The sequence below is a fragment of the Drosophila serrata genome, unplaced genomic scaffold, assembly GCF_035046125.1.
Source record: "Drosophila serrata isolate PLE 108 unplaced genomic scaffold, ASM3504612v1 contig_273, whole genome shotgun sequence".
NCBI classification, from domain to species: Eukaryota; Metazoa; Arthropoda; class Insecta; order Diptera; family Drosophilidae; genus Drosophila; species Drosophila serrata.
Window position 1 is genome coordinate 1,947,118 of NW_028257171.1, and position 25,842 is coordinate 1,972,959.

Here is a 25,842-nt window from a genome sequence, read left to right on the forward strand (position 1 = left end):
AATAAGATTCTCCTGTTCATTCTGATTAAGAATATATATAATTTATAGGGTCGGAAATGATTCCTTCACTGCGTTTCAATCGTCTGACTGAAATTATATTTTGCAAAAAAGGTATAAAAACAGACAATTTCATTGAAAAATCAATGTTTTCCAAACATCATAATAAAACCGAAATAGCATTATTTTTGATTCGGAACGCTTTTTTGTGCGAGTTTTTAAAGCGCTAACAACTCTGCATACCACGTTTGTTGATGCAATTAAAAGTTTTTGACTGAAATAAAAAAAACCTAGCAAAAAGGTATAAAAACAGCAAATTTGGTCAAAAAATCATAGTTTAAAAATCTCATAACTAAGCCAAAAAATCATTCATTTTAATTTGGAAAGCTGTTCTATGCTAATTTTTACTAGAATAACAAATCAATTTTAAAAATTCAATTTTTTGTCTATTTTTGAAAAAAATCATGATGTAACCCCTTATGAAAATTTCAAATTTTAGCAAAATTCGGAAAATGTTATATTTCTTTTAGGCATGCCAAATAAGATTCTCCTGTTCATTCTGATTAAGAATATATATAATTTATAGGGTCGGAAATGATTCCTTCACTGCGTTTCAATCGTCTGACTGAAATTATACTTTGCAAAAAAGGTATAAAAACAGACAATTTCATTGAAAAATCAATATTTTCCAAACATCTTAATAAAGCCGAAATAGCATTTATTTTGATTCGGAACGCTTTTTTGTGCGAGTTTTTAAAGCGCTAAAAAATCTGCATACTACGTTTGTTGATGCAATTAAAAGTTTTTGACTAAAATAAAAAAAACCTTGCAAAAAGGTATAAAAACAGCAAATTTGGTCGAAATATCTAGTTTAAAAATCTCATAACTAAGCCAAAAAATCATTAATTTTAATTTGGAAAGCTGTTCTATGCTAATTTTTACTAGAATAACAAATCTGCATACTCAGATTTTCAATTTTAAAAATTCAATTTTTTGTCGATTTTTGAAAAAAATCATGATGTAACCCCTTATGAAAATTTCAAATTTTAACAAAATTCGGAAAATTTTATTTTTCTTCCAGTTTAAAAATCTCATTACTAAGCCAAAAAATCATTAATTTAATTTGGAAACGAAACACAATTCTATAAAATATAGATATGAATTAATGTTAAATAAATTTCTTCTTGAGAAAGAGCAACCTGGTGTCTTGTAGGAACTTAATCGAATCTGTTTAATGGGTGTTTAAGACTTATCTGTCCTCTGCTATTTGAGCTCTTGAAAAAACTTCATTTTATCATCGATTTGAAGCATACTTTTCGGCTCAAATGAAAAGCGAAACTAATTGGAATCTAATTAGGAATGTGACTATCTAAAATCGGCAGCAAATGGTTAATATTTACGATGACACTCTCGGCATGTGTTCAAGTTTCAAGTTCGGCTCAGACTTTGGCGCAACTGCGCTGCCGGCATTCGCTCGCATTCATATTCGCATTTGCATCTCATTAACAACAAAAGCCGCTAATCGAGTGACAGTCCGAATCGCTTATTGGCGCCTCCGTTGTGCATACACTTTCTTTCGGGAGGAGATTGAGTGATTCCTTGAGTGCTTTTGTCAGTCCTAGTGGTTCTCTTGAGTGAAATGGGTTGAGTTGATTTTTTTTTCATTATAAATAAAAAGAGAGAGGGAAGTTTTAAAATTGAATTTATTGACTATCTTAGTATTTTACTTTTCAAAATTAAATTAAATATGATTACGGATTTGCATTAATATGTAAAATTATCTGAACTTTACAACAAATTTGTTCCTTAAATTACTATTTCAGCTAGTATTAAAATTGGAACTCGGTTTAATTAATTTACAGAAACTGACAATTTCTAAACACTTAAAAATATATTAATTGGGGAAAGCTCCAATCTAACTTTACAAAATAAATATTTTCTATAGATAAAATATTTTGACTTACCCAAAAAATAAATCCGGAACTCGATAAGCGTCTTTAAACTTCGGCTTTATAATATTTTGTATCTGCTTTAGTTCGGTTAACAATTCATATATTTATTATGAATTTAAGTCAAGATTAGATAAGAAAAGAAGCTTTTGTGCGGAGCGAAGACACTGGCATCTGTAAATCGCGATCGCTGATCTGTGATTTCTAAGGCGCAGATAAGAATGCGCCATGAGTATAGATGTAGAGGTTATAGAGCACCACCTGGGCCGGTCGTAAAACCCGTTGAAAAGCCCGAACAACAGTCGATAACAAACGGAGCTATTAACCGAGGAACGCTCGTAAAACTCGGTCAAACTCATATTTTCAAATGCGCGAATTAAATTATTAATTCGGATCGGCGAAGAGTCATCTGTGCTCGCAGTGTTGTAGGTGTAGGTCAGTGATCGGTTCGGATGGATTGAGCAGGTGAGTTCGAGTATAAAACGATCTGTTGGCGGAATTCGAAATCAGTTAATCAGTAGCAACTGCAGCGATACAGCAAAACAACTAAACAGCAAGCCAAGCAGCCAATATGTTCAAGAGCGTAAGTGTTATCATATCTAAATATATATGTAGATATCATATAGCTAATCGAGGTCTTTATCTGGCAAACGCAGGCGCTAATTATTTCCATGTTCCTGGTGGCCGCCATCCGGGCTGCGGATGAGTCACAGGCGGAGATCACCAAGTATCGCAATGAGATCAAGGAGGATGGCAGCTACAGCTGGGAATATGGCACCTCCAACAACATCGATGCCCAGGAGAGTGGAGTGGGTGGTGTGAGTGCAGCCGGTTCGGTCAAGTACACAGCTCCCGATGGAACACCCATCGAGCTGGAGTACACCGCCGATGAGAACGGATACCAGCCGAGGGGCGCCCATCTGCCCACTCCTCCTCCCATTCCCGATTACATCCTCAAGGCTCTGGCCTACATCGAGGCCCATCCCTTCACCAGGATCCAGCTGAAGAAGTAGATTTACCTACCTTTAAATTTAGTTGTAATTTAGCCAAATTTTCTTATGCAAAAAATAAACTCTAAGTAATCAATTAAAGTTGTGTTGTTTTTTATTTCATTTATAAGAAAGGAAACTTTGGGAAAGCTGTTATTTATTTTTAGAGCGCTAACAAATCTGTATACTGCGTTTGTTAATGCTGTTAAAAGATTCTGACAAAAATGATAAAACCCTGCAAAGAGGTATAAAAACAGCAAATTTGGTCAAAAAATCATTGTTTAAAAATCTCATAACTAAGCCAAAAAATCGTTAATTTTAATTTGGAAAGCTGTTCTATGCTAATTTTTACTAGAATAACAAATCTGCATACTCAGATTTTCAATTTTAAAAATTCAATTTTTTGTCGATTTTTGAAAAAAAATCATGATGTAACCCCTTATGAAAATTTCAAATTTTAACAAAATTCGGAAAATGTTATTTTTCTTTTAGACATGCCAAAATAATAATTCTCCTGTTCATTCTGATCAAGAATATATATGATATATAGGGTCGCAAATGATTCCTTCACTGCGTTTCAATCGTCTGACTGAAATTATATTCTGCAAAAAAGGTATAAAAACAGACGATTTCATTGAAAAATCAATATTTTCCAAACATCATAATTAAGCCAAAATAGCATTAATTTTGATTCGGAAAGCTGTTCTGTGCGAGTTTTTAAAGCACTAACAAATCTGCATACCACGTTTGTTGATGCAATTCAAAGTTTTTGACTACAATAAAAAAAAACCCTGCAAAAAGGTATAAAAACAGACAATTTTTACAAAAAATCATAGTTTACAAATCTCATAACTAAGCCAAAAACTCATTAATTTTAATTTGGAAAGCTGTTCTATGCTAATTTTTACTAGAATAACAAATCTGCATACTCAGTTTTTCAATTTTAAAAATTCAATTTATTGTCGATTTTTGAAAAAAAAAATCATGATGTAACCCCTTATGAAAATTTCAAATTTTAACAAAATTCGAAAAATTTTATTTTTCTTCCAGACATAGCTAGATCGATTCAGCAGTTCATTCTGCTCAAGAATATATATGATTTATAGGGCCGGAAATGGCTCTTTCATTACGTTTCAAGCTACTGACTTAAATTTGAATGCCCTGCAAAGGTATTATTATAAAATAAGTTTTGCCTTAAATTATAGATCATAGAAAATATTATAGCTGTAGGTTTTCCCTGACTTTGCTTTTATTTATAGAAAATAATGTCATGAAAAGAATTCCGGACAAAATATTTAACTTAAACAAAACACTCAATTATCGTTGTGTTTGTTTTCTTCTTTATTGGTTGTAAATCATCGTTTAATTGCAACAATTTGTGATATAATTTAGCGTTCCGATAAAAGTCCCTTTGTCGGCTTTAGTTTGCAACTAAAGTACAATTGATAGTTTGGAATAAATCATAGATTCAACTGCCAGACTTTGTTGCTCTTTTTGAGCTTGAATTAAAATTTTCGTTTGTTGCGCGCTTTTGAAGTGCCGAAAAAAAATCATCGAAAAAATGTCACATAAAATTGTCCATCATCCATCTTGTATCTCTTAAATCACATTGAAAACATGCACACACTCTCTCTCTCTGTCTCTATCTCTTTCTGTCTTGCGCCCTTGCAGCTTGTGTTGTTAATATTATTTCATAATCGTAATTATTATTGTTATATCTGGTTTTTTGTTTCTGAAAAGTACAACGTGCACATATCTTAGTAGTTGAATTAGTTCATAATATGTTGTCTCGCATTTGTTGTGTGTTTTTACAATAAGTTAACGTTTATCTTTATATCACCCCTGCAGTGGGCTTGCTTTATCTTCTTGCATAGGCAACTGTTGTTTAATTATTTTAAGGTTTTCTAATGATTTCTCGACTGTCCGCTTGTCCGTCCGTCAAATGTCCGTTGTGGGTTTTTGTTTTCGAAAACTGATGTTTAGAACGAAATTGTTTCGTTAGTCGTCGCTTAAAGAGGTTTCGATTTATTGTTTAGGCCGCTTAGCTTAGTTAATCAAGTGTTTCTTTTGCGTTTCCAATTATTTTTGCTTGTTACAATAATCAATTAAGATGCCTTTTTTGAGTAAATTATAAAAAAGAGTAGAAAAATCTAATAGATATCGTTACATTTGCTTTTCTTTTTTGTTTAGTTTATCTAGTTTTAGTTTAAGTTTCTTTTTCGTGTTTGCAAAAAGTGCTATTCGCTCAAAAATTATTAAAGGTTATTTTTTTTAGTTTTCCGTTGCTTTCGTGTCGTGTTACAGATCTCGAATTATGTAATTATCGCTTAGCATTGATCGAGTAGCGTTTTTTTTTGTGGTTTTTTTGTTTTCTTTACCTCTCTATAGAGTACACATAAGTATAGTTCTCATTACAGTTACTAAAGACATAAATGAACGCTTTGACTTAAACTTAAACGCAAATGGGGCCGTATGAGGGATGCGGGTTAACATAAGTATCGCTTAATAAACGTAATCTAGAATCTAGAAGACTGCCTGTCTATTTGTAAATTTTCAAAATGTCAAAATGTGTATGCGGCTCTGGTAAGGTAATGGGGTTAGAATAAGTGTTGGATTAGTCTCGGGTTAAGTGTGTGTGTGGTTGTGGTATCATCCGCCTTCCAGTGTCCTGCATTTGTCCTTTTATGCCGTTGTGGGCGACGCGGCCGGAGTGGCGGCATTGGTCAGCTTAGGCGGATGCGTAGCATTAACCACCCGATTCGTATTGTCCAGCGTCTTGGAGTGCTGCAGCTGCATCAGGTAGTGCTGCTGCGTCGGCTTGTGCAGCGCCAACTGCGACAATGCATCATCGATGGTGAACCACTGACGCTTCCGACCGATGCTCCGCGAATCCTCCCACTCGTCCAGCTCCTGGGTAACGTTCATTACGAACACCTCGGTGCGATGCATGTGATCGTTGTTCTGAAAAGGTTAATGGAATTTCTATTTAATTGAATTGAAATAATCAAACTTGTAGTTAATATTTGTTGGTTTTTTAACGACTTAAGCTATTAAATATTTCCAGGGAAAACGTAAACTTATTCAACTTATTTTAAATACTTTTTTACTACCTTAGGTAAGCATTCCACTCAATGCCAATTTTCCATTTAAATAAATTACGTTTTGCTTTCAAAACAAACCTCGAATACGCCAAGACAACGACCCAGATCGCCAACGACACCGGCTTCCTCCAGAACTTCGCGGACAGCGGTAACCGATGGTTCTTCCTCAGGCTCTACGCCGCCTCCAGGGACGATCCACAGCTCCGGCCGACGAGAAGAGGTGACCAAAAGAACCTTTAATATAGATGGTTAAATAAGTTTTTGAGTAAACTTTTACTGAACCATGCTCACCTCCGCCTCATTTTCCGATTTCACGCAAATACAGGCAGCCCGTCGCCTGAATCCATCCTTGTCGTAGATACGAGTTGAGTTGGGCTTCTCCTTGACCATCTGGAAAATAGAATAAACATCAAATCAAAATCGCCGCACTTGTGGGACTTAATTTAAAGCTGCAATGTGGCCAAATCCCCTTCATTTGGGCACGTTTAAAAATAATAATAATTGCTGATAAATGGCAAAGCTCTCTATATATCATTTTATAGCTGACGCCTTTAATTTGAATGTGCGGGCACAGGAAAATCGTGATTCGGGCCTTATCAGATGTGAGATTGTCCCGCAATCGGCGAATTGCAGCGCCCCTGTCCGTCCGGCTTATCAGCCGGTAGGTCTCGCTGCCCGTACTTGACTTGGGTGCCGGTCGCGTTTGCCGATTGGCGTCCCTCGTGAATGTTATGTGGACTATTTTATGGGTCTGCTTTCCGGCAATTCCTGTGGGGGTGGGCATGCTGGGCAAGTAGTATCAAAAAGTGATTAATGTGGCTATGAAATACCGGACAAAAGAACTATAGAATATTACAAATCGATTTGAAAATTGGGTCAGACAGATTGGAGCTTCTTTACAGGAATAGTGAGCTGTTGGGTGACCTTGTAAGCTTTAAACTTAACTTCTTTTCAATTTAATATAATATCAATACCATATTTTAAAGCTCTTAATATTTGTACTTAAACTAACACCTTTTTTATAAATACCAAGTGAGTAAAACAATTAAGAAAAGCGCCAACAGGGAATACAGATGTAAGAATGTTTGACAAATTAATAAAAATATGGCGTTTATTTTGTTGTTAAACAACATTTCCCGCCTTTGAACTGGGGGAACAACAGGTGTTGTTTAACGCTCTATGAGTTAGCTTTACAGGGTAATATTCGCGCCTATTATTCCTTTTTTCTTCCCCCATTCGTGTTTGCTTACTTTTGCAGTGGTATTCGCTGATAGCAGATGAGCGGTGTTGTCTTCTTAGGCACTTGTTCTCTTCCTCCTCCTTGTCGCCCACCTTATGCTCCTCTTTTTATCGCTCCTTTGCCCGTTCTCCTCTTCCGCTGCAACAAGTGTGTCTCGATGTGGGCGCGAGGCGAGGATGTGTGTGTGTAAGTGAGTGATTGGGAGCCGGTCGCTTTTGCTTTTTCTGCTTTTCTGGCGATCTCGTGCTGCTTTCTTGCAGGTGCTTCTCGGCTAGCGCTCTCTCTCTTTCTCGATGTCTCCACTCCTCCTCTTCCCCTTTTCACGCGCTCACAACGGAACAACACAAAGGGAAATGGCGAAAAGTGCACAAACAAAAATCTAAAGACGACAATTTTTGCGCTCGCACGTCACAAGAGACGTTGCGTTGGTGTTGGTAGCTGGTATTTGTTCGTGTGCGTCAGTGTTTGTGGCTGCCGTTGCCGTCTTGTTGTTGTTGTTTTTGTTTTGAAGTATTAGCGAAAAAAGAACTGCGCGTCGGGAGACGAGTGTGTGTGTGTGTGTTTGAAGGGGGAAAACAGAAACAAGAAACAGAAACTTGTTGAAAGTACGAAATTAAGAAAAACAAACGAGAACAAAAATGAAGAAGGAAATAAAGCGCAGACAGGGCAGAATTATTTAACTACTTTGCAAAGATTGCATGGTTGTTGTTTTTGGGTTTTTTGGTTGTATTGGTTTTATACGGCAAAAAGAGAGTGTGTGACGCGTGCGTGTGTGTGAGTGAGAGTTGCAGCTATTTCTCTTTGTACTCCAAACTTGAGATGCAATTTCGGCGATCTTGGCTCAAGTTTTTGTCGCAATTTCACCAGCTCCACTCGTTCGCCTCTTTTGCCGTTTCGCCTTTGCGTCTTATCCCAGCGACACACATGCGTTTTCGTTTTCGCTTTCCATTGCCTCCGCGGTGTGCGTGTGTCTGTTTTTCCGGCTGCTGCGAGTCCGATGCGGCGAAAGAAAAACTCCTTGGGAAATGGAGGGAAAAGTCCCAGATATAGTGTGCTTTTCACCGGTTACGACGCGAACGAAGCCGCGCGGCTCTTCTCCTTTGTGTGGCGAGAAAAGACCGCTTTTTTATCGTATTTTTGTATTTTTTGCCCGTCGAAAGAAATTGGCCGTTTGTTACTAGGGATGTGAAAATATAGCAAAATATCAATATATCGATATATTCTTCAGAAAAAGCTTATATTTATATCGGGATATATTTTTGCAATATGTTTAATTAACTGGTTCGCTGTTTTTATATTATAATATTCAAAATAACCATTTTTGATATAACAGAATGTATTGGCTATTAAAACAGATTATTTATAGGTTTTATTTGCTTTTATAAATTGTCGTTGGGAGCCGAAAATGGTAAAAAGCTCAAATTACTTACTCAGTCTGGCACTTTCAATTTCGATTCAAGCGACACCTATCAGGGCATGATGGAAATCACTAGAGCCCGTGATGGCCGTTTGGGGGAGCAACAAAAAAGAAAACAGAAAGGCGCGAGATTCAAAAATCAATACAAAGCTTGGAAAAAGTTGAATTTTAATTATATTATATATTACAAATAAAAAGAGATATATATATATATTTAAATTCTTTAATCTTCTTCATTTACATTACACTAAAGCACAGTATATTTTGCAATACGTTACAATTTGCTTATTAAACATTAAAATTTTTATCAACATTTAAAACCACGTACTTTAATCTGTGTAAAAAATGTATCTTAAATTCTATTAAAGTTAAAAAACAGACTATGAGGCAAATCCGCATGACTTACTAGCTACAAGCCCCAAACTCCGCCCAAAGAGTCGCATAGTTTTGATTCGCTGCCAGCAAAGGGCAACGCAGGATACACTACCCAAAAAAAAAACAAAAGGGGGGTGGTGGTGGCTTAAGCAGACTAACTCTGGGGAAGAGTAGGAGAAACACTGCTCGACTTTACGGCCAAGGCGCTGGGCTGCGCGCTACCAAAAATTTGTTTCTTGTCGTGTTTGTCTGCTATTGTCGCAGGTTTTGTTGTAAGCTTTTAATGCAACTACTTAGTCGGGGGTTATATTTAGAGGAGGAGTAGCGCACGGCGTGTCCTTGGGTCCTGGGAAGCTCCCTCGCCTCACTCTCACTCCTCCCCCGAATTGGCTCTTCTTGCCGATCTCTCTGTGGCACTTTTTGCTTTTGGCCAAGAGAAGCTGAGAAACAAATTGCTTATTTCTTAATGCATTCGCCATTTCCTTTTTTGGCCTTTCTTAGACAATTTCCCCTCAGCTTCCGACGTGGCCTCAGCCTTGTGTCGCATGAGTTATGGTCGCCGTTTCCATTTCCATTTTCATTTCCATTTTCTTCTGCATTTTTTTTTTTGTTTTGGGTGACCATGCAGAAGTGTTAAGCAGTTTAGCGCGCTTTTTTCCATGGGCTTCTTCATGGGCGACTCCACCTCCTCCTGCAAATTTGCGACACTTGCTCGGATGATGTTAATTCTGGCGAATCGATCGGCTTCTCCTGCTTCCGACTTCCGTTTCCCAGCCCAGCCTTCTGGTTTTTCGGGACGGACGGCGGCACGCTTTGCTGCACATAAATTCAATGTCATAAATTTGGCAAGAGGCGTCGCTGTGGCTACCAAAAAACTTTGCCTATTTGATGCGTCCGTGTGACCCCTCCTCAACCAGATAGAGATGCAGAGCAATGAAATCAAGTGCGGACAGTGGGAACATCAGCGGGAAACTCCACGGAGATGGGAGGAAATTTCACAGAGGTCAGTGCCAATGGAGACACTAAAATAGTTCTATTATAAGTTCATTTAGAATGTAATTCATAACCTAAACGATTTATTCATTTCTTATATGTTTTCCATGGCAATTTTATTTCCTTGCTGGGTATTATAATTTCAGTCAGAAGCTTAAAGCGCAGTGAAGGAATCATTTCCGACCTTAAAAATCATATATATTCTTGATCAGTATGAACTGAATTGAGTATGCAGATTTGTTAACCTAATAAAAAGAAACATTGGACTGCTTTCCGTATTAAAATTAATGCATTTGTTGCTTAGTTATGAGATTTTTAAACTTGGGGTTTTCGGAAAAATTCTCATATAAAATTACACCTTCTTCGATATATTTTTAAAACAGATATTAAATCCATATTTTCCCAATAAAAGATTCGATAAAATACCACACACTGTTGATAGTTATTAAACCCATTAAAGGTTGTTATTAATCCAGTTCCAAAAATCCCTAGACCAAATCAAATTGCACTTATTTCCATTATCTACTTTCATTTATTTTCGGTTTCAACTACTTTTTCATGTTTCTCCTTCATAAAATTGTTTTTTCTTTTCTCGATTTTTTCTGGTTTTATTATTTTTTTCTGCCCCTTACGTTATCCTGCGGCTGTTGTGGTCAACGTATCGTCCTGTCTACTGTCATTTTCCTTTCTGCCTCTTTTCCATTTTCTACGCTTTCCCCAAACGAAAACTCCTGGCCACGTTGGCGAGGAAACTTCATGAATTTAAATGAACCCGATTCCCTTAAGTTACTGTTAATTGAGCCGGCAAATGGGATTGAATGCAGGAGCGGACCGACTTTTTGGCCAATTGCAATTGGAAAGTTGCTGACTCTTTGTGGTGTCGCAGGTGTTTGCAATTTGTCGTTAATTCACTAATCCCACTAATGCCACGCCCCTGTCATCGCACGCCCCTTGCTATACTCTACGGGAACTCATCCTTTGGCAGCATATTGTTTCATCCTAGATGGCAAAGGAGATGGGCGGAGATAAAGGACCTTTTGGAGTCACCTACAAACGCAATTTGGCAACAAAATCCACGAAATAGTGTACAAAACAAAGCAACAAACATTTTACAAAAAGTAAGAGAAACAAAAACAACACGAATGGAGTGCCCAGAATTATACAATTTATGCGATTTACGAGCTGGCACCCTCCGCTCCATTACTTTGCTTTCAGTAAACAGAGATGCAACACAAATGCGGAGTTATTCATAATAAATTTATATTAAATATTAAATTTTAATTATGAAAAATTTGGAAACTCTTTTAAGCTGAGAAACTATATTTTTTAAATATATTTATAGTAAATTTATCAATTTATAAACATGAAAGATGAGTTCTTTATATTAGCAATGTCTTTTAGAAAGGCCTTTCCTGAAAGCCGTTCTTTAAAGTAAATACCTTTAAGATTATGATAGTATATAGGATATTACTTAATATAATATGCCGTATTACTAAATTTTAAAGAATTATTAAAGGGTTAACATAATCAGGATCTCAGGCAATTTACCCATAAGAAAATCTAAACAATTGTTTACATACTTTTTCCATAGTTTACTTTTAAAATATTCAATTGTTAATTTAGAAATTCTATCTAAAACCCAAACCCAAACTATAATAACTTAAATATTATAGATTAAAATCTATTATAAAATAAATTATATAATATATTTGCCTATATTTATTATCTTAATATTTAATTTATCAATTTGTTTATTTTAAAACAAAATCCTTTGTCATCACTGCTTGCAACTCGTGGAGTCCTTTGTCCTGCATTTTCTGTTTTTTTTTTGCCAGCGGGGCTGGAAACTATTTCTATTGCTGCGGCGCCGACATTGCCTGGGCAAGGATATGCCGTATTTCCGTTTACATAATAAATTTGCTAACCACGTTCTGTCCTCGTTGCGTCCTCCGCCGCCTCCCCCCCGTTTTCCCGGTGGCTCTTTCCTTCTGGTTTACCCAGCGTTTCCTCCTCCGAGTGAAATGCGGCATCGCCACCAGCGCCGCCGCCATCGCTTGGCATCAAGTGCCTTGTGGTTTCTCCACTCCTCCTCCTCCTCGACCACCTTCCTTTGGGCCATCTGAGGTTGAGGTTAAAGTTGAGGTCGCAATGAGAGCAAAAAGAGTCAAACAAAAAATTATTTGGACAGCCACCGCAACAGAGGCGAAGACCTCAGTGTTTTCAGCGCTTTATAAACTTGGAAACTTAAAGCCCCGAGGAGGTGATATCTATTGACAATTGCCTCGACTTTTGACGGAAGTCCAACGGCGGCGACAACAACTTTTGCTTGATCAATGGGCGGCTGTTGGTCCGGTGTGGCCTCTAATTAATCTATTAAATCGAAACCACAAACGAGAGTACAGAGCGCCTACAAAAAAATCAAGATAGAAGGTGATAACGAATATCAAAATACACTTCGATTATAAAGAATTAATAGGAAGAGGGAAGAGAAATATAGGAAAATGTAGTTTAGAAATAAGTAGTATTTATTAAAAGTTTTACTTACTACTAAACCAAAATTTATAGAATACTTTAGATCCCTAAATAAGGTGACAAAAAATGTGCTAGATATTATGTGGCTTTTGTTTTTTAAAAATCCACAGAATTTGTTGCAAGTATTGATTAAGTTATTTATTATTCAAGAAGGTATTAAGATGATATAGGTATATAAATAATATCTAAGTATAACTTAACCCATCACAAATCCATATTTTTAATAAGGAAAAACAAAACCTCTCCCACCTAGGGTATAAGGAATAGCTATACTTTCCATTATTGAGGAAGTTGTCTCCGCTGGGGAGTTGATTTGAATTGCTCTCCCCCCTCGACCCGATCTTGGTCCGATCTCCTTTGCTGCCCAACTGGCCACTTCCGTTTTCCGCTGGAAGTGAAATCTGTTGGCGGCGGATGCCATAAAAATGCCAACTTAGTGGGCAGGCGTTTCTGGGGCGTGGCCATAGTCGCTGCTGCTGCTCCCAGTTTCCCAGCTCCCAGTTCTCTTAATTTTCCATCCTCTTCCCACACACACTGTCAGCTGTCCCGTCCCGGGGGTTCAACAACCCGATCCTGACGGAGCTGCCGTTCGTTCTACTAATGGCTTGCCACACTTTACATTAGCGTCACAATTTATTGGTCGACTGCTGCGCCGGCGCAGACGCATCACAGACATTGCAAGGGCACTGAGAGAAAAAATCTCGGAGACTTGCTAATAAGTCGAGTATAACATAAAAATTGTGTAAATAATAAGTGTAAAAGCTCGAAAACTACTTTTATTTACTATATGTACTTCCAAAAGGCATTTGTTTTTATATTTTTGAGAGCAGAAAATAAATAAGTCTTTAGATATAAGGACTTACAATATAAACAGCATTTATAAGTGCGTAAAGTAGTGCCTGAATTTTATAATTAAAAATACAAATAATTTGTTAGGATAATAGTTTTAGTTATACTTCATAAGTAAAGGTATTATAAGCAACGTATGTATAAAAGTATCTATGATACTTATTATGGAAGAAATTACAGAGGCTTCACTTTTATTATAATTAATTCTATAATTAATTTTTATTATTTAAATTTGTATATTTTTTTGATATTTCCTTATCTTCCCCACTCTTACCTTTAATTTTATTTCTCAGTGCTTGGTTCGGCCCACTTGGCCGCCTGCTCCACGCATTGCTTGGTAGCTAAAATGGTCATAATAATAATAAAAATTTTCCGCAGTCGCCAACGCGTCGCATCACAGTCGGAGTTGCTGCTGCTGCTGCTGCTGCTGTTGCTGCTGTTGCAGTTGCTGCTGTTGTTGCTGCTGCTGCTGTTGCAGTTGCTGCTGCTGCTGTGGCATTCGCTGTCGCTATCGAGGCGTTTGAGCGCATGTTTGACGCATCAAATGATGACGACCACAACAACCTCGATGATGATGATGATGATGATGATGATGATGGCAACAGGTCCGCCAGGCATTCCCCATTCCCAGTCTCAAATCGAAACCCATTCCATTTGCCCAGTTAAGCTTCCAGCTTCCAGCTTCAGACTTCCAGCTCCCGGACTCCCGACTCCCGACTCCCGGAGTCCCGACTTCCAACTCCCATTTCCAAACTCCAAACAGTGCGTAAGCTCAGAGGCGACCGGTTTATGTCAAATGTATTGACAGGTGCATGGCGACGGTTGCTCCAGATCATTGAAACAGGCTCAAATCGGTTCAGTTAAGATCGCTGGCGGGATGAAGGTGGGCACTCTCCAGTGCATCCATCAATGTCATCGCGATCATCCAATTTATGAGTTATAACTCAAAGGAAACTATGATTTTGTGCTGTTTTCTATGATTATTTAGTTAAACTAACCAAATGATAAGTTGGTTTTAATATATATATAATTTTATAAAATATTAGGTATACGCATATTAAGTATACGTAGCCCAGAGGAAAATGTTTATTAAAGCTGGAATAAATCTAGAGAGGATTTATTCTCAGTCTTAAAAGTGAGCATATTAAGTACTATTTCGTTTTTATTTACTTATCATAGCAGCTTAATAGTATTATAATTTTAATCCCCAGAGTCACTCTTTGGGGAATTCTTAGAATTTAACTTGATTTCTGATGCAGAGAAATGCTCTGTCAATATAGCCATGAATTTATGTTTAATAAATGCACTTCTCTGGCTAACTTTACGCTTATTCTTTTACCTGGTTTGACTGTGTGTATTCCGCATTCCGTTCGGTAGCCTTCAACCCGCCACTCCCCCCTTAAAAAGTTCTCTTGAGAGGGGGAAAAAATAACACCCACAAGAGCCCAAAACAGGCGTTCATTGTAAAGCCGCAAATAGCACCGCTTGGTCTTCTCAACTCAAGTTTGATTTTGATGGCTTCACTGCGAGAAAAGTGTAAAAGTACGAAATTATAAAGAATTTAATATATTTTCTTAGCTGAGAATTATATTTTAAATCAGAAGCTTAAAAAGCAGTGAAGGAGTCATTTCCAACCCTATAAATCATATATATTCTTGATCAGGATGAACTGCTGAATCTGAATCGATCTAGCTATGTCTGAAAAAAAATAAAATTTTACGAATTTTGTTAAAATTTGAAATTTTTATAAGGGGTTACATCATGATTTTATTTCAAAAATCGACAAAAAATTGAATTTTTAAAATTGAAAAACTGAGTATGCGGATTTGTTATTCTAGTAAAAATTAGCATAGAACAGCTTTCCAAATTAAAATTAAGGATTTTTTGGCTTAGTTATGAGATTTTTAAACTATGATTTTTTGACCAAATTTGCTGTTTTTATACCTTTGTGCAAGGTAATTTTTATTTTAGTCAAAAACTTTTAATTGCATCAACAAACGTAGTAAGCAGATTTGTTAGCGCTTTAAAAACTCGCACAAAAAAGCATTCCGAATCAAAATTAATGCTATTTCGGCTTTATTATGATGTTTGGAAAACATTGATTTTTCAATGAAATTGTCTGTTTTTATACCTTTTTTGCAGAATATAATTTCAGTCAGACGATTGAAACGCAGTGAAGGAATCATTTGCGACCCTATAAATCATATATATTCTTGATCAGAATGAACAGGAAAATCTTATTTGGCATGCCTAAAAGAAATATAACATTTTCCGAATTTTGTTAGAATTTGAAATTTTTATAAGGGGTTACATCATGATTTTTTTCAAAAATCGAAAAAAAATGGATTTTAAAAATTTAAAAACTGAGTCCGCAGATTTGTTAATCTAGTAAAAATTAGCATAGATCAGCTTTCCAAATTGAAATTAATGCCTTTTTGGCTGAGTTATGATATTTTTAAAATTGTTTATTTTTTAAATTTTCATTTGAAAATGTGGATAAATATTAACTTAAAGAATACCAAAGCCTTAAACAATCTTATAATTTATTTTAGCTTGAATTCATATTTAAATATATTATAAATTTCTTATTACATACCTCTTTGCTGACTTTGATATCGACTTTTCTCCTGAGTGTCGTTTTGGACTATGTTTGGGCTGGGTTTTGGCTTTGAGCTTGACTTTGGGCCGTGGTCCATCGTTGGCGGCTTCTTTTGTGGCTTTTGGTCAGTGCGGTGCAGTTTTTAGATTATTTGTTGCTGACAGCTTCATGAAATATTTATTATTATGGTCCCGAGCTCTCAGTTCGCAGTCGCAGTCGCAGTCACAGTCACAGTTCCCCCGTTTCAGGTGCCTCGGCATCGGTCAGGTGTTGGTGGGTGCGGGTGCTGGTTACCGATTTCCAATGATGATGCTTCGATGCTCTGGAGCTCCGATGCTGCTCCATTCCATGCCATGCCATTCCTTAAGCCCCCACATAGGCAAAGCGGCTACCAAAATTGAGGTGTTTGCCTCCTTTCGCAAAACTTGAAAGCCAGAATGCCGAACGAATGCCGATGGATCAAAGCGGCCCGTGGTAACAATGCTGCGTTAAAGGTAATTGTTTGTCAATTACTCGACTCCCGAGACGCAGCCGAGGGAAGCGTCTCTCTCTCTCTCTCTCTTGAAAACCGCGAAAGCGCGTGGCCAGGTTCTCTCCTTGGTATCTCCCCGTTTTTGGCCAGCTTTGGCTCCTTTGGGCCAATTATAGGCAGGCCCCAGCAGCTCGTTAGCATATACCAAATCGTATCCGTATGGGCAATCGGCATCGCAATCGCTGCCGATAATCGCGAGGAGTGTAAAATTATTTAATTCCCGCTTATCGCAGCTGCCGATGCTCTGAGCCTGAGCCTGATCCTGAGCCTGTCTCTGCTCCTTTGGGCCAATCTCCTCGAGGAGTGTGTGAAAATGTGTAGCAGTTGGTAAGACAATGATATCGCACAACTGGCATTTGGCATGGGCATAGTTTTGATATTTGCCTGAGCTTCGCAATGAGTGCTGGAGTGTTTTCTTTTTTGTTGAGTTAGGGTATTTTAAAGGAGGGTTGTGTTGTTTAACTGAGGTTGTGGGCTATTTTTATCAATAATATACTATATATTATATACTATAAATACTATAAAATATAAAACATACAAGATAAGCAAATGATTGAGATGCCTTAGCATATGTAAAACATATTTTTGTTTAGATAATTATTATTATTTGGGCATCACATATTTAATTCAACAAATTTAAGCTTAAGATTCCCAGCAGGGAATTATTATATTCAAATTAAATTTAAACTATATTTGTCTTAAAAAACATATTAAAATAAAACAAATAACTTCTTTAATGGATTAAACTTGTCTTTCTTTTGTTTATACAATTTTAAATTGTTTTTTAAGTATATAAAAATGCTCTATGCTAGATGTTCACATATTTGTTTATTTATGTTTATCTAAAGACAAAAAGATGCTAGAATATTTTTATAATAGAAACAATAGAACAAATGTATTCAACTCTGAACTAAATTATAAACTTGCTGTCTTACCCCTGATAAATCCATTTAAAATCCCCCTTAAAGGTTTTTTAATATTTATAGTAATATTAAAGGGTATCAAGACTTCTTCTTTGTTTAAGAAAAATCCCCAAAACATTCAAAACCAACAACTTGTGGCTTTCGGGCGTGTGTGTGTGCCAGTTTGTACACAGAAAAGTAATTTCGAGCATGTTGCTGCAATCAGAGAACGCCGCCGCCGTCGCAGAGATGCCTTCCGATATGGCCCACAGTGCACAGTGGCCAGTCGGTGAGAAAGTTCCACAGTTCGTGGTCCAGATCCACATCCACATGCTCCATCCCATCCGGTTGAAGGTGTTTTCAGACAGGCTGTGACTGCTCCGAATGCTCCATTCCTGCTCCTTAATTGCTTGCGATTTTCAAATGCTGGACGCACTCGATTTATCACTCATACGGGAAAGTCAGAGGGATTACGAATGAGGGAGGAGCTACTACTCTTACTACTACTACTACTACTACTCTACTACTGGTGGAGGTGCTACATCGTCAGTGACATTTTATTGGGCGATAACGATAAATTTACAAAGATTTATGAAGTGCTGCCATCGTCTCGCTAATTCAAACAAATTAAATGAAAATCCCAACAATTATTGATCACTTGGAACGTGAGGCCAAGTAATGAGCTTGTTTCCAATTAATGAGTTTCGATATGGTATTGATATCAATTTGTTTGTCATTGTTGAAGCAACAAAAATTAAAAAGAAATGCGGGCTTAAGTTGGAGTGAAATTATGCAACCCTTTCACTACTAATTAATGGTAAACTTCCCTAATTAAATTCCATTATAATTATATGTTCTTTTCTGATTTACTAATAGGAATTTTATCTTTATTAAGTACTTAAATCTTTGGTTATAAAAATAAGCAAAACACCTTTTAACTTGTCTCGTGTTACAACCTTTTCGGAATTAGTAAATATGAAGGCTTTATGGGAAATTGTAGAGAAAAACTGGGGGCGTTATATTACGAAGGTGGCGTGGGTGTGTATATGCTGCTCCAGACACTATTCCGAACGTGGAATTATGCAAATTTTCCCAGCCTCCCCCCGATCTCCAGTGTCTGGTCTGTCGTCTGCTCTTGTGGGTGGACAATGTGACACGCGTCGTCGTGAAAAACAACAGTTTACTCGCCAGGCCAGACTTCCATTTCCCCATCTCCAGCTCCATCTCCTGGTCCAACTCCAGCTCCATCTCCTGGTCCAACTCCAACTCCTATTCAAGCTTCAAACTGCAGTCTGAGCTGCTCTTTACTGAGGAGAGGGAGACCCAAAAGACAGACAGTTTTTACTGTCTTGGCTGCAAAATTTATATTATTTCAAGCAATTTGTCATCGTTTTGCCAGCTTTTGCGAAGAAAGATGACTTTGCTGGTGGAATCATTCACTTTGGCTTTGATTTCATTATTTATTTATGAATTTAATAGGATAAACGTTTTGGTTCGAATATTATTAACCATTGCTGGGTTGGTTTTCATGGCAAGTAAATGATTTTCTGTATGGCATCTTGCTTAAGCTGCGATTTGAACTAGTTTCTTTACCAATTTTCCACTTAATATTTTATGTGCTGAGCTAAGGTTCGCTGGAGTTTTGAATTAAGTTTGTTTAAGACATTTGAATTAAATATATATAGTTTTTTAAGTAAGCTAATACGGTGAAATATATAATATGGGATTTTCAATAGCTTCAAATAAAATAAGACATGGGTGAAACTATGTTGAATTATACTATTATTTCCTACAATCTTCTACAAGTACTTCTTATTTATATCTTTCTAAAGCAAATGGGAAATTATATTTAACTGTGTTATAATTTATTTATTAATAAACTGACTTATATAAAACTATGTTCTTAATATGTTAAGTATTTCATGAAGAGTATTTCCATCTTCGTTGACTCTCTGGCATTGCAGATTCGCTTCACTCCTCTTGATTTTTTTATACTTTTTGGTGTTGAACGCTTTTATGCGACATTCAAAATATTTGTGGCACATTATACGAGCTTTGTTGTTGTTTATTTTCATTGTTGTTGTTGCTCTTTGCTGTTGCATTTACATGCATTTATGAGTTATTAAATCTTGGGGATTTATGAACCGTTTTGTGGGCGTTGAGCGACGACACGCGAGCTGGGAAATTGTTGCGTGGGTGGGGCGAGTGACAGGCGGTTAAATCAAATTTAATGAGCACTTGAATTTGGCCAAAAAGGGAACTCCCATTTCCCCTTTGAGCCCCTTAATCGCATCCCGTTTTCCTAATATTTTTCCCCCTCTTAATCCGTGACTAAGTTTCGCTTCCTTCGGAAAGTTCTATCAAAAGTTTTTCAAGGCGGCGGCGGCGGCGGCAAAAATTGAAATTACACTAATTAAAATGCAATAAAATGTCGTTGAAATTGCGGCCAATAAATCATTACGACCTGGGGTGTGGGTGAGGGAAGGGGGGTAAGCGTACAGTGGATGCTGTGGACAATGACCAAGTTAACCCTATGAGTGGAAGTTTTGATTGTTAAGAAACGGAGTTTATTTGCTGAAGAGATTTTAAATTAAATGTATACTTTAATACTAATTTTTAGTTGAATATATTAAATATTACCTTTCCCATTTTATTAAAAACTCATTAAATAAGTTTAACAGCCATTTAAAAAGATCAAACTAATTAAGTTCTAGTTTCAATCTTTAAGCTCATTAAATCCAAATAATCCCTGACCATAAAGGAACCAAGAATCAAGACTAAAATGAAAGGAATTTTCTATAAGTGATGATACAAATATTTGGTATAATTCTCTTCCTGTGGAATGTTACACATGTGTCACTTGGGCATTCAGAGGGTTAAGGAGACCTCGATGCAAGACCAGGAACTGCACTCGGCGAGGTGCGAGAGCCGACAAAGGAAATGTGGCGGCAATTTGCTTGAAAAAGCGATGCGCTCATCATCATTAGACTCCTCTCCAGCATCAGTTCCAGCTTCATCTCTCCCCTCGACATGGTCCCCACTGTTATTTGCTTTATGATTTTGTTAATTCAGCCATTCAGCCATAGATCGCCGGCTGGGATCTGTGGGAAACGGACTCCTCCTTGGGATGGCATCGTCCGTGAAGCTGATTAAAATTGCTTAGAGCTTTGACCAAATATTTTTTAACTCAGCCAAGGTAAGGTACTCACTCCTGGTAGCTAACTGAAATTATGCGCAATTTGGCAAACAATGGCGTCTCCATCGGATCGTTTCGGTTAATCGGCAATCAATATATCTCTGGGGCGGGGTGGATCGATCGGAAACGGGAGAGGGGAGGGGTGAGGGCTGAGGGGTGAGGTTTTGGGGCGACAGCTGCCAGAGGCGCGCCCATTAAACATAAACAAAATTAAGTGACCATTAAAATGCCATAAACTGGCGGCGTTCATGGCCATGTCGCTGGATTAACTTCAGTACGAAGCAGAACCAAAAACTCCAACTGCCAAACTGACCAGAGACCAGCAATGGGATCCTTGTGCACTTGGGCAAAAATTACAACATTTTAACTAATTTTTGAGAGATACTTTTTAACAGATAACACTTAAAGATAGATGTTGGATTTTGGAGCAAAGTTTTTAAGTATTTATAGAATTTTAGATTATATTTCTTGGCTAAAGGAAATGGTTTTAAAGTAGAGAGTAGAGTGGGGAAAGCAGAATATATTGATATATGAAAAATGTACTCATTTTACTTCAAGTTTGATAGTTAAAACGATATCTTTAATCAGTTTGACATATGGGATATAAATAGGAAACTTAAGGTGGGTAGGTTACAGTGGTGAAGCCCAAGACTAGAGATGGAAACATAAAAAATTTCATGGATACTCTAATGGTAAATGAATATATCTTAGATATTCTAAACTTTAATGAATCAAACTTTTCAATATTTAATTCAGTGATATCTTTTAGTTAGAGGGTTTTCAATGGGGAATGTATATAGAGAGGACAGCGGGATATATTCCTTATATACATTCCTCATTTCAAACCCTTCTGCTGCTTAGTAAAACCCTTTTCCCTCAGTGTACTCCGACATGATAGCTTCGCTATAACTTATATAGATTTCTCATTTCAAACTCTCTGTTTGCTTAGTTTAATCCTTTTCCTCAGTGTACTCCGACATGATAGCTTCGCTGTACCTCCCCCACCACAGTTCCGTCTCTTAACCCATTCCAGCCCACATAAATCGTGTACTTGCCGCTTGTAGCTTTCAATTTGTGACAAGCCGTGGCCAAGTTGCAGGACAGGAGTCGCAGGAGGAGCAGGAGGCGCTCCTCTACAAAATGGTGCGTGGGCGAGGTGCCATGTCCCCTTTTCCAGCTCCTCCTCCCCAAACCCTCCCCTTTAGTTGTCTGACCGCTTACGCAAAAATGTTTCAATTAAGTCCAGATGCAGATGCAGATGCAGATGCAGATCCAGATCTCTGGCACCAGGATTGGGATTTGGGGAGTGGGAGTGGAAGTCCACGGACCGGATGTTAAATACAATCCTGAGAAATGGCAGCGCGGCACGCAAATCATCAGCGGACGCGGACGCAGCCAGGTGCCAAGCCACAGGGGGTTCCCCAGTGGAGGAGCCTCTGGGCTCCTCTTCTGCTGACCCACTCTGGTTATTATTATTGGCCTGATTGATTTATCGGCTTCAAGTTGCCAGCTAATTGAGTTATATTAACCCCCGGTCGAACTCGTTGGCAAAATCTCTCACACTGTCATCATCATCATCATCGGCGCTCTGCTGTCGTCGTCATCATCATTGTTTGTCGGCCTCCATTTGACGTTTGACGTCAAGATTGGGGGCTTAAACAGGGGCTGGAACTTAGGCTTGAACCTGACTTTATATGGCTAAAACGCGCCATTAATTGCTAAGCCGTGCTGCTTATGCGGCCCATGGCGCTACAACGCTGCCTTTTAATATTTATTGTCAATTATTGTTACTTTAATTGTCAATTATTAAAAATCTTTGTGGCACTGACAGAAAGTATGGCTCTTTGGGAATGTTAAGAAATAAGTAAATAAGAATAAGAAAAACAATAAATGTTTTAAAAGTATGTAGTAATTTATTTCATATTTTAATTGTTGCTGGGTTTAATATATTACTTTACTTACTCCTTGCAGGGTATTATATTATATGTATGTAAGTCAGAAGCTTGTAAACCTATGAATAAGTCATTTCCGACCCTATAAAGTATATATATTCTTGATCAGCATTCCCAGGAGAATTGATCTAGACATATCTGGGAAATAAATAAATTTTTCAAAAATTTAAAAAAAAGAAAATTTGATAGGGGGTTACATCACTCATTTTTTCAAAAATCGACAAAAAATTGAATTTTTTAAATTTAAAAACTGAGTATTCAGATTTGTTAATCTAGTAAAAACTAGCAATGAACAGCTTTCCGAATTGAATTTAAAGCATTTTTGACTTAGTTATGAGATTTTTTTAAATTTGATTTATTGAAAAAATTGTCATTTCAAAAATATTCATAAATATCGATTTAAAGGAGCTTTGTTATGATCGATTTCTGATTCGTTCCTTTAACTAAATTACAAACTAAAAGTGTATTGATGTTCCTTTTCAGCAATGTAATTTTTATTTGCCGTGAGAAAATCGTTGGGTTCCACGCTGCGTATACGCAATCAGTGCGTAACCTCAGGTGCTCAAGGCTGTCAAGGCTGAGCTCATTCCATCACCATTCCTTCCTTTTGCTTGGACTTAAAATAAGGTAAGGTAAGGTAGGGTCTTCCCCTTTTGCAGCTAATCAATTACCCCCAAAAAAATCAACAGCAGCTGGTTGAGTTGAACAACTATGTCCTCCCATTAGAGTAACCCAGTTCAGGGAGTTGCTCCAATTTCCAAGAGCCCAGCTTCCCCTTTCACTTACTTTATGAAGCTGTAAATAAAATAAAGGCAGTCGAGTGCAGGTGCCAAAGCAATTCGAGTAGCCTGTATGGCACAGTTTGAAGCTGATATATAATGATATATATATATATGTATACTCTATATATAACTTGTGTACACAACACACACTTGCAGGCGATCTCTGACCATCTGCAATCAGCGGCTACCGATTGCAATCTCTCATCACTCACTTCTGGTGGGGAAGGAGCAGGTTGATCCAAAGTGGATTTGGCGGTTCAGTTGGCTCATTATTTACGCTAAGTACACTGAGAGGAAAGAGAGCTGGTATTTATTAAAGAAAAGTTGCTACAATGGGTTCACAAAAGCAACTTGTTAATAAGATTTAGTAAAGTTTATTTAGACACAAAAGACTTCTTAATTTTAGTAGAATATATTTTATCTTACCAAGATTTCTCCCAGTATCTTTTATATATTATTAATGTACCATTGCAAATTGCTGATTTACCGATTTGCTTGCCACAATCTTATGCCAGATTAATCGCACAATTATTGCGTTACCAAACATTTGGACAAAAATTAAAAAAAGAATATGCCAAGCAATTTTTCTAACCATTCCCCCCTTTTGACTTCTTTTTTTCGCTGTGGGTGTCTGGGCCAGGCCAAAAAGCAATAAGCCAAGGCGTAAATCAACAGGAATAGTAACAGGAATGGTAACTGTGAGCCGCAAAACAGAAACAGAAACAGGAATAGGACAAGGACCAGCAAGCACCAGCAGGAGGACATGCCGCAGCAAGACATGGCTAAGCAGGCAGGGCCAAAAGGCACCTGGCCGTCGTCTAATCAACTTGGAAACAGGACAAAACTCCAGGACGAACTGCTGGCTCGGCTCATAAAAACCAAATGAATGGCTTGGTATGATGGCATCCTGGCCAGAAGCTGCAAGGCAGCGGAAAAAAAATACAAAACAGAAACAACAGAAACACTTTACGACAAGCCGCACAAATTGGAAGCTCTTTTTTTTTAGTTTTGAGGCCAGGACTCTTGGTCTTTTATGCTCTAGGGTTGAGAGGGGTATGACAGGTGGGTCAGGTGACATAATTTATAGGGGGAGATAGTCTCCTGGTTTTGGATTAATCAATAAATGTTTAAAGGATTTATTCAAGAAGTTTTTATATTAATTTACCAGGAAGATCTCAATGATTTTAAAATGTAATGAAAATATAAGCTGGAATTTTGAGATCTTAAAAATTGTTAGAATATTAACAGAGATCCTTATTAATTACTTTTTGAATATTTTAAACTGTCTTATATTTTTGTAAATATTTTCCTAGGGTATTTAGCTCTTTGGTAACCTTTTCCATTTCAGTTTTATGACCCGCATCATGTTGATGCTGATGACAAAGGCCGGAACGGAATGGAGCCAGAGACCTGGGTCGACCTGAGACCTGAGAGCTGAGACCGAAGAACATTGCATTCTTGACCCAGGCATTTTGCATGCCTCCACCTTTTAGATGATATGTCTTCTGGGCGGATTTTCGGGGCCCCACATCAATTTTAGCGCTTTGCAAGTGCAAATGAAATGCACTTTCTTTTGGGATATCCTTATCGCCTGCGTTTCATCTGTTTGGTGGCAGTCAGAAATTAAATATCGCAAAAATTCGCTTGTCAAAGCGCCAGACGTGAAATTGAATTGCAAAAACTTGTAGGAGGCGGTGGTGCTGCAATTGCTGCTGTTGCTGCTGCATCGTTGATGTTGCTGCATGTTGCTGCTGTGGCTGCCTTGACTGCTGATTCCAATCGGTCTGCGGCGGGTGCTGCGCTCCGTTTGGCAGCGCCAAAAAGAGCCAAGAAACGCGATTGGAATCGCTCATTTCACCCGCCTGCAGTTGCAACAATTTTTATATACATATCTCTTTTATTTACATATAATTCTTTAAATAAATATACATTTAAGTTTAAGTTTCTAGGCATTCATTTAAAAAAATTAAGTTTACTTAAAAATCCACTATAAATGGCAAATGCATTTTGTGATTGATATAGGAGTTAAAGTTTAAATTGCTCATAACTAAGTCAACAAATAACTAATTTCAATTCGGAAAACAGTCCAATGTTACTTTTAATTAGGTTAATAAATCTGGTTACTAAATTTAACACCTTTTAAAGGCATAAACAAATCAACGCATATTCTATAGTGATCCTGTACATAATTGTGACTTCAAGAAACAAGGCTGTAGTCTTACAATTTTTACAATTTAATCAAACTTCTGAGACTTTTCTCTCTGTGTTGGACATTGGCTACCCCCGGGTGGGGGCATATTCGATGGTCCACTCGGTGGGGCACTTCTGGGGCCACATTTCCCACACTCACGCACTCGGATGGCGGGTCTGGGTTGTTTGGGCTGGGCGAGCGTTTCTAAATCGATGCCAAATGCATGCCAAAATGATTCAAAAGACA

The 25,842-nt window shown here is 37.5% G+C and overlaps 2 protein-coding genes across 4 annotated transcripts; one reads left to right on the forward strand and one right to left on the reverse strand.

Moving 5' to 3' along the window:
- The first annotated feature begins 1,442 nt into the window (after positions 1 to 1,442).
- Cpr67Fb (Cuticular protein 67Fb) lies at positions 1,443 to 3,037 on the forward strand. Of its 3 annotated transcripts, none has more exons than XM_086834750.1 (3): positions 1,443 to 2,411; positions 2,477 to 2,529; positions 2,603 to 3,037. In XM_086834750.1, the coding sequence occupies exons 2-3, from the start codon at positions 2,518 to 2,520 to the stop codon at positions 2,957 to 2,959; spliced, it is 369 nt and encodes a 122-aa protein (XP_086690876.1). In that variant the 5' UTR covers positions 1,443 to 2,411; positions 2,477 to 2,517; the 3' UTR covers positions 2,960 to 3,037. The 3 variants fall into 3 exon arrangements, with proteins under 3 accessions (XP_086690876.1, XP_086690875.1, XP_086690874.1); XM_086834749.1 differs by having other exon boundaries at positions 1,444 to 2,411; positions 2,465 to 2,529; XM_086834748.1 differs by having other exon boundaries at positions 2,020 to 2,411; positions 2,468 to 2,529.
- A 1,221-nt stretch (positions 3,038 to 4,258) lies between these two features.
- Aps (diphosphoinositol polyphosphate phosphohydrolase 1 Aps) lies at positions 4,259 to 8,683 on the reverse strand. Its single transcript, XM_020945828.2, has 4 exons — positions 7,287 to 8,683; positions 6,328 to 6,426; positions 6,115 to 6,270; positions 4,259 to 5,896 (listed from the first exon to the last, which is right to left on the reverse strand). Exons 2-4 carry the CDS (start codon positions 6,424 to 6,426, stop codon positions 5,618 to 5,620), a joined length of 534 nt encoding a protein of 177 aa, XP_020801487.1. The 5' UTR covers positions 7,287 to 8,683; the 3' UTR covers positions 4,259 to 5,617.
- Between the last annotated feature and the right edge of the window lie 17,159 nt (positions 8,684 to 25,842).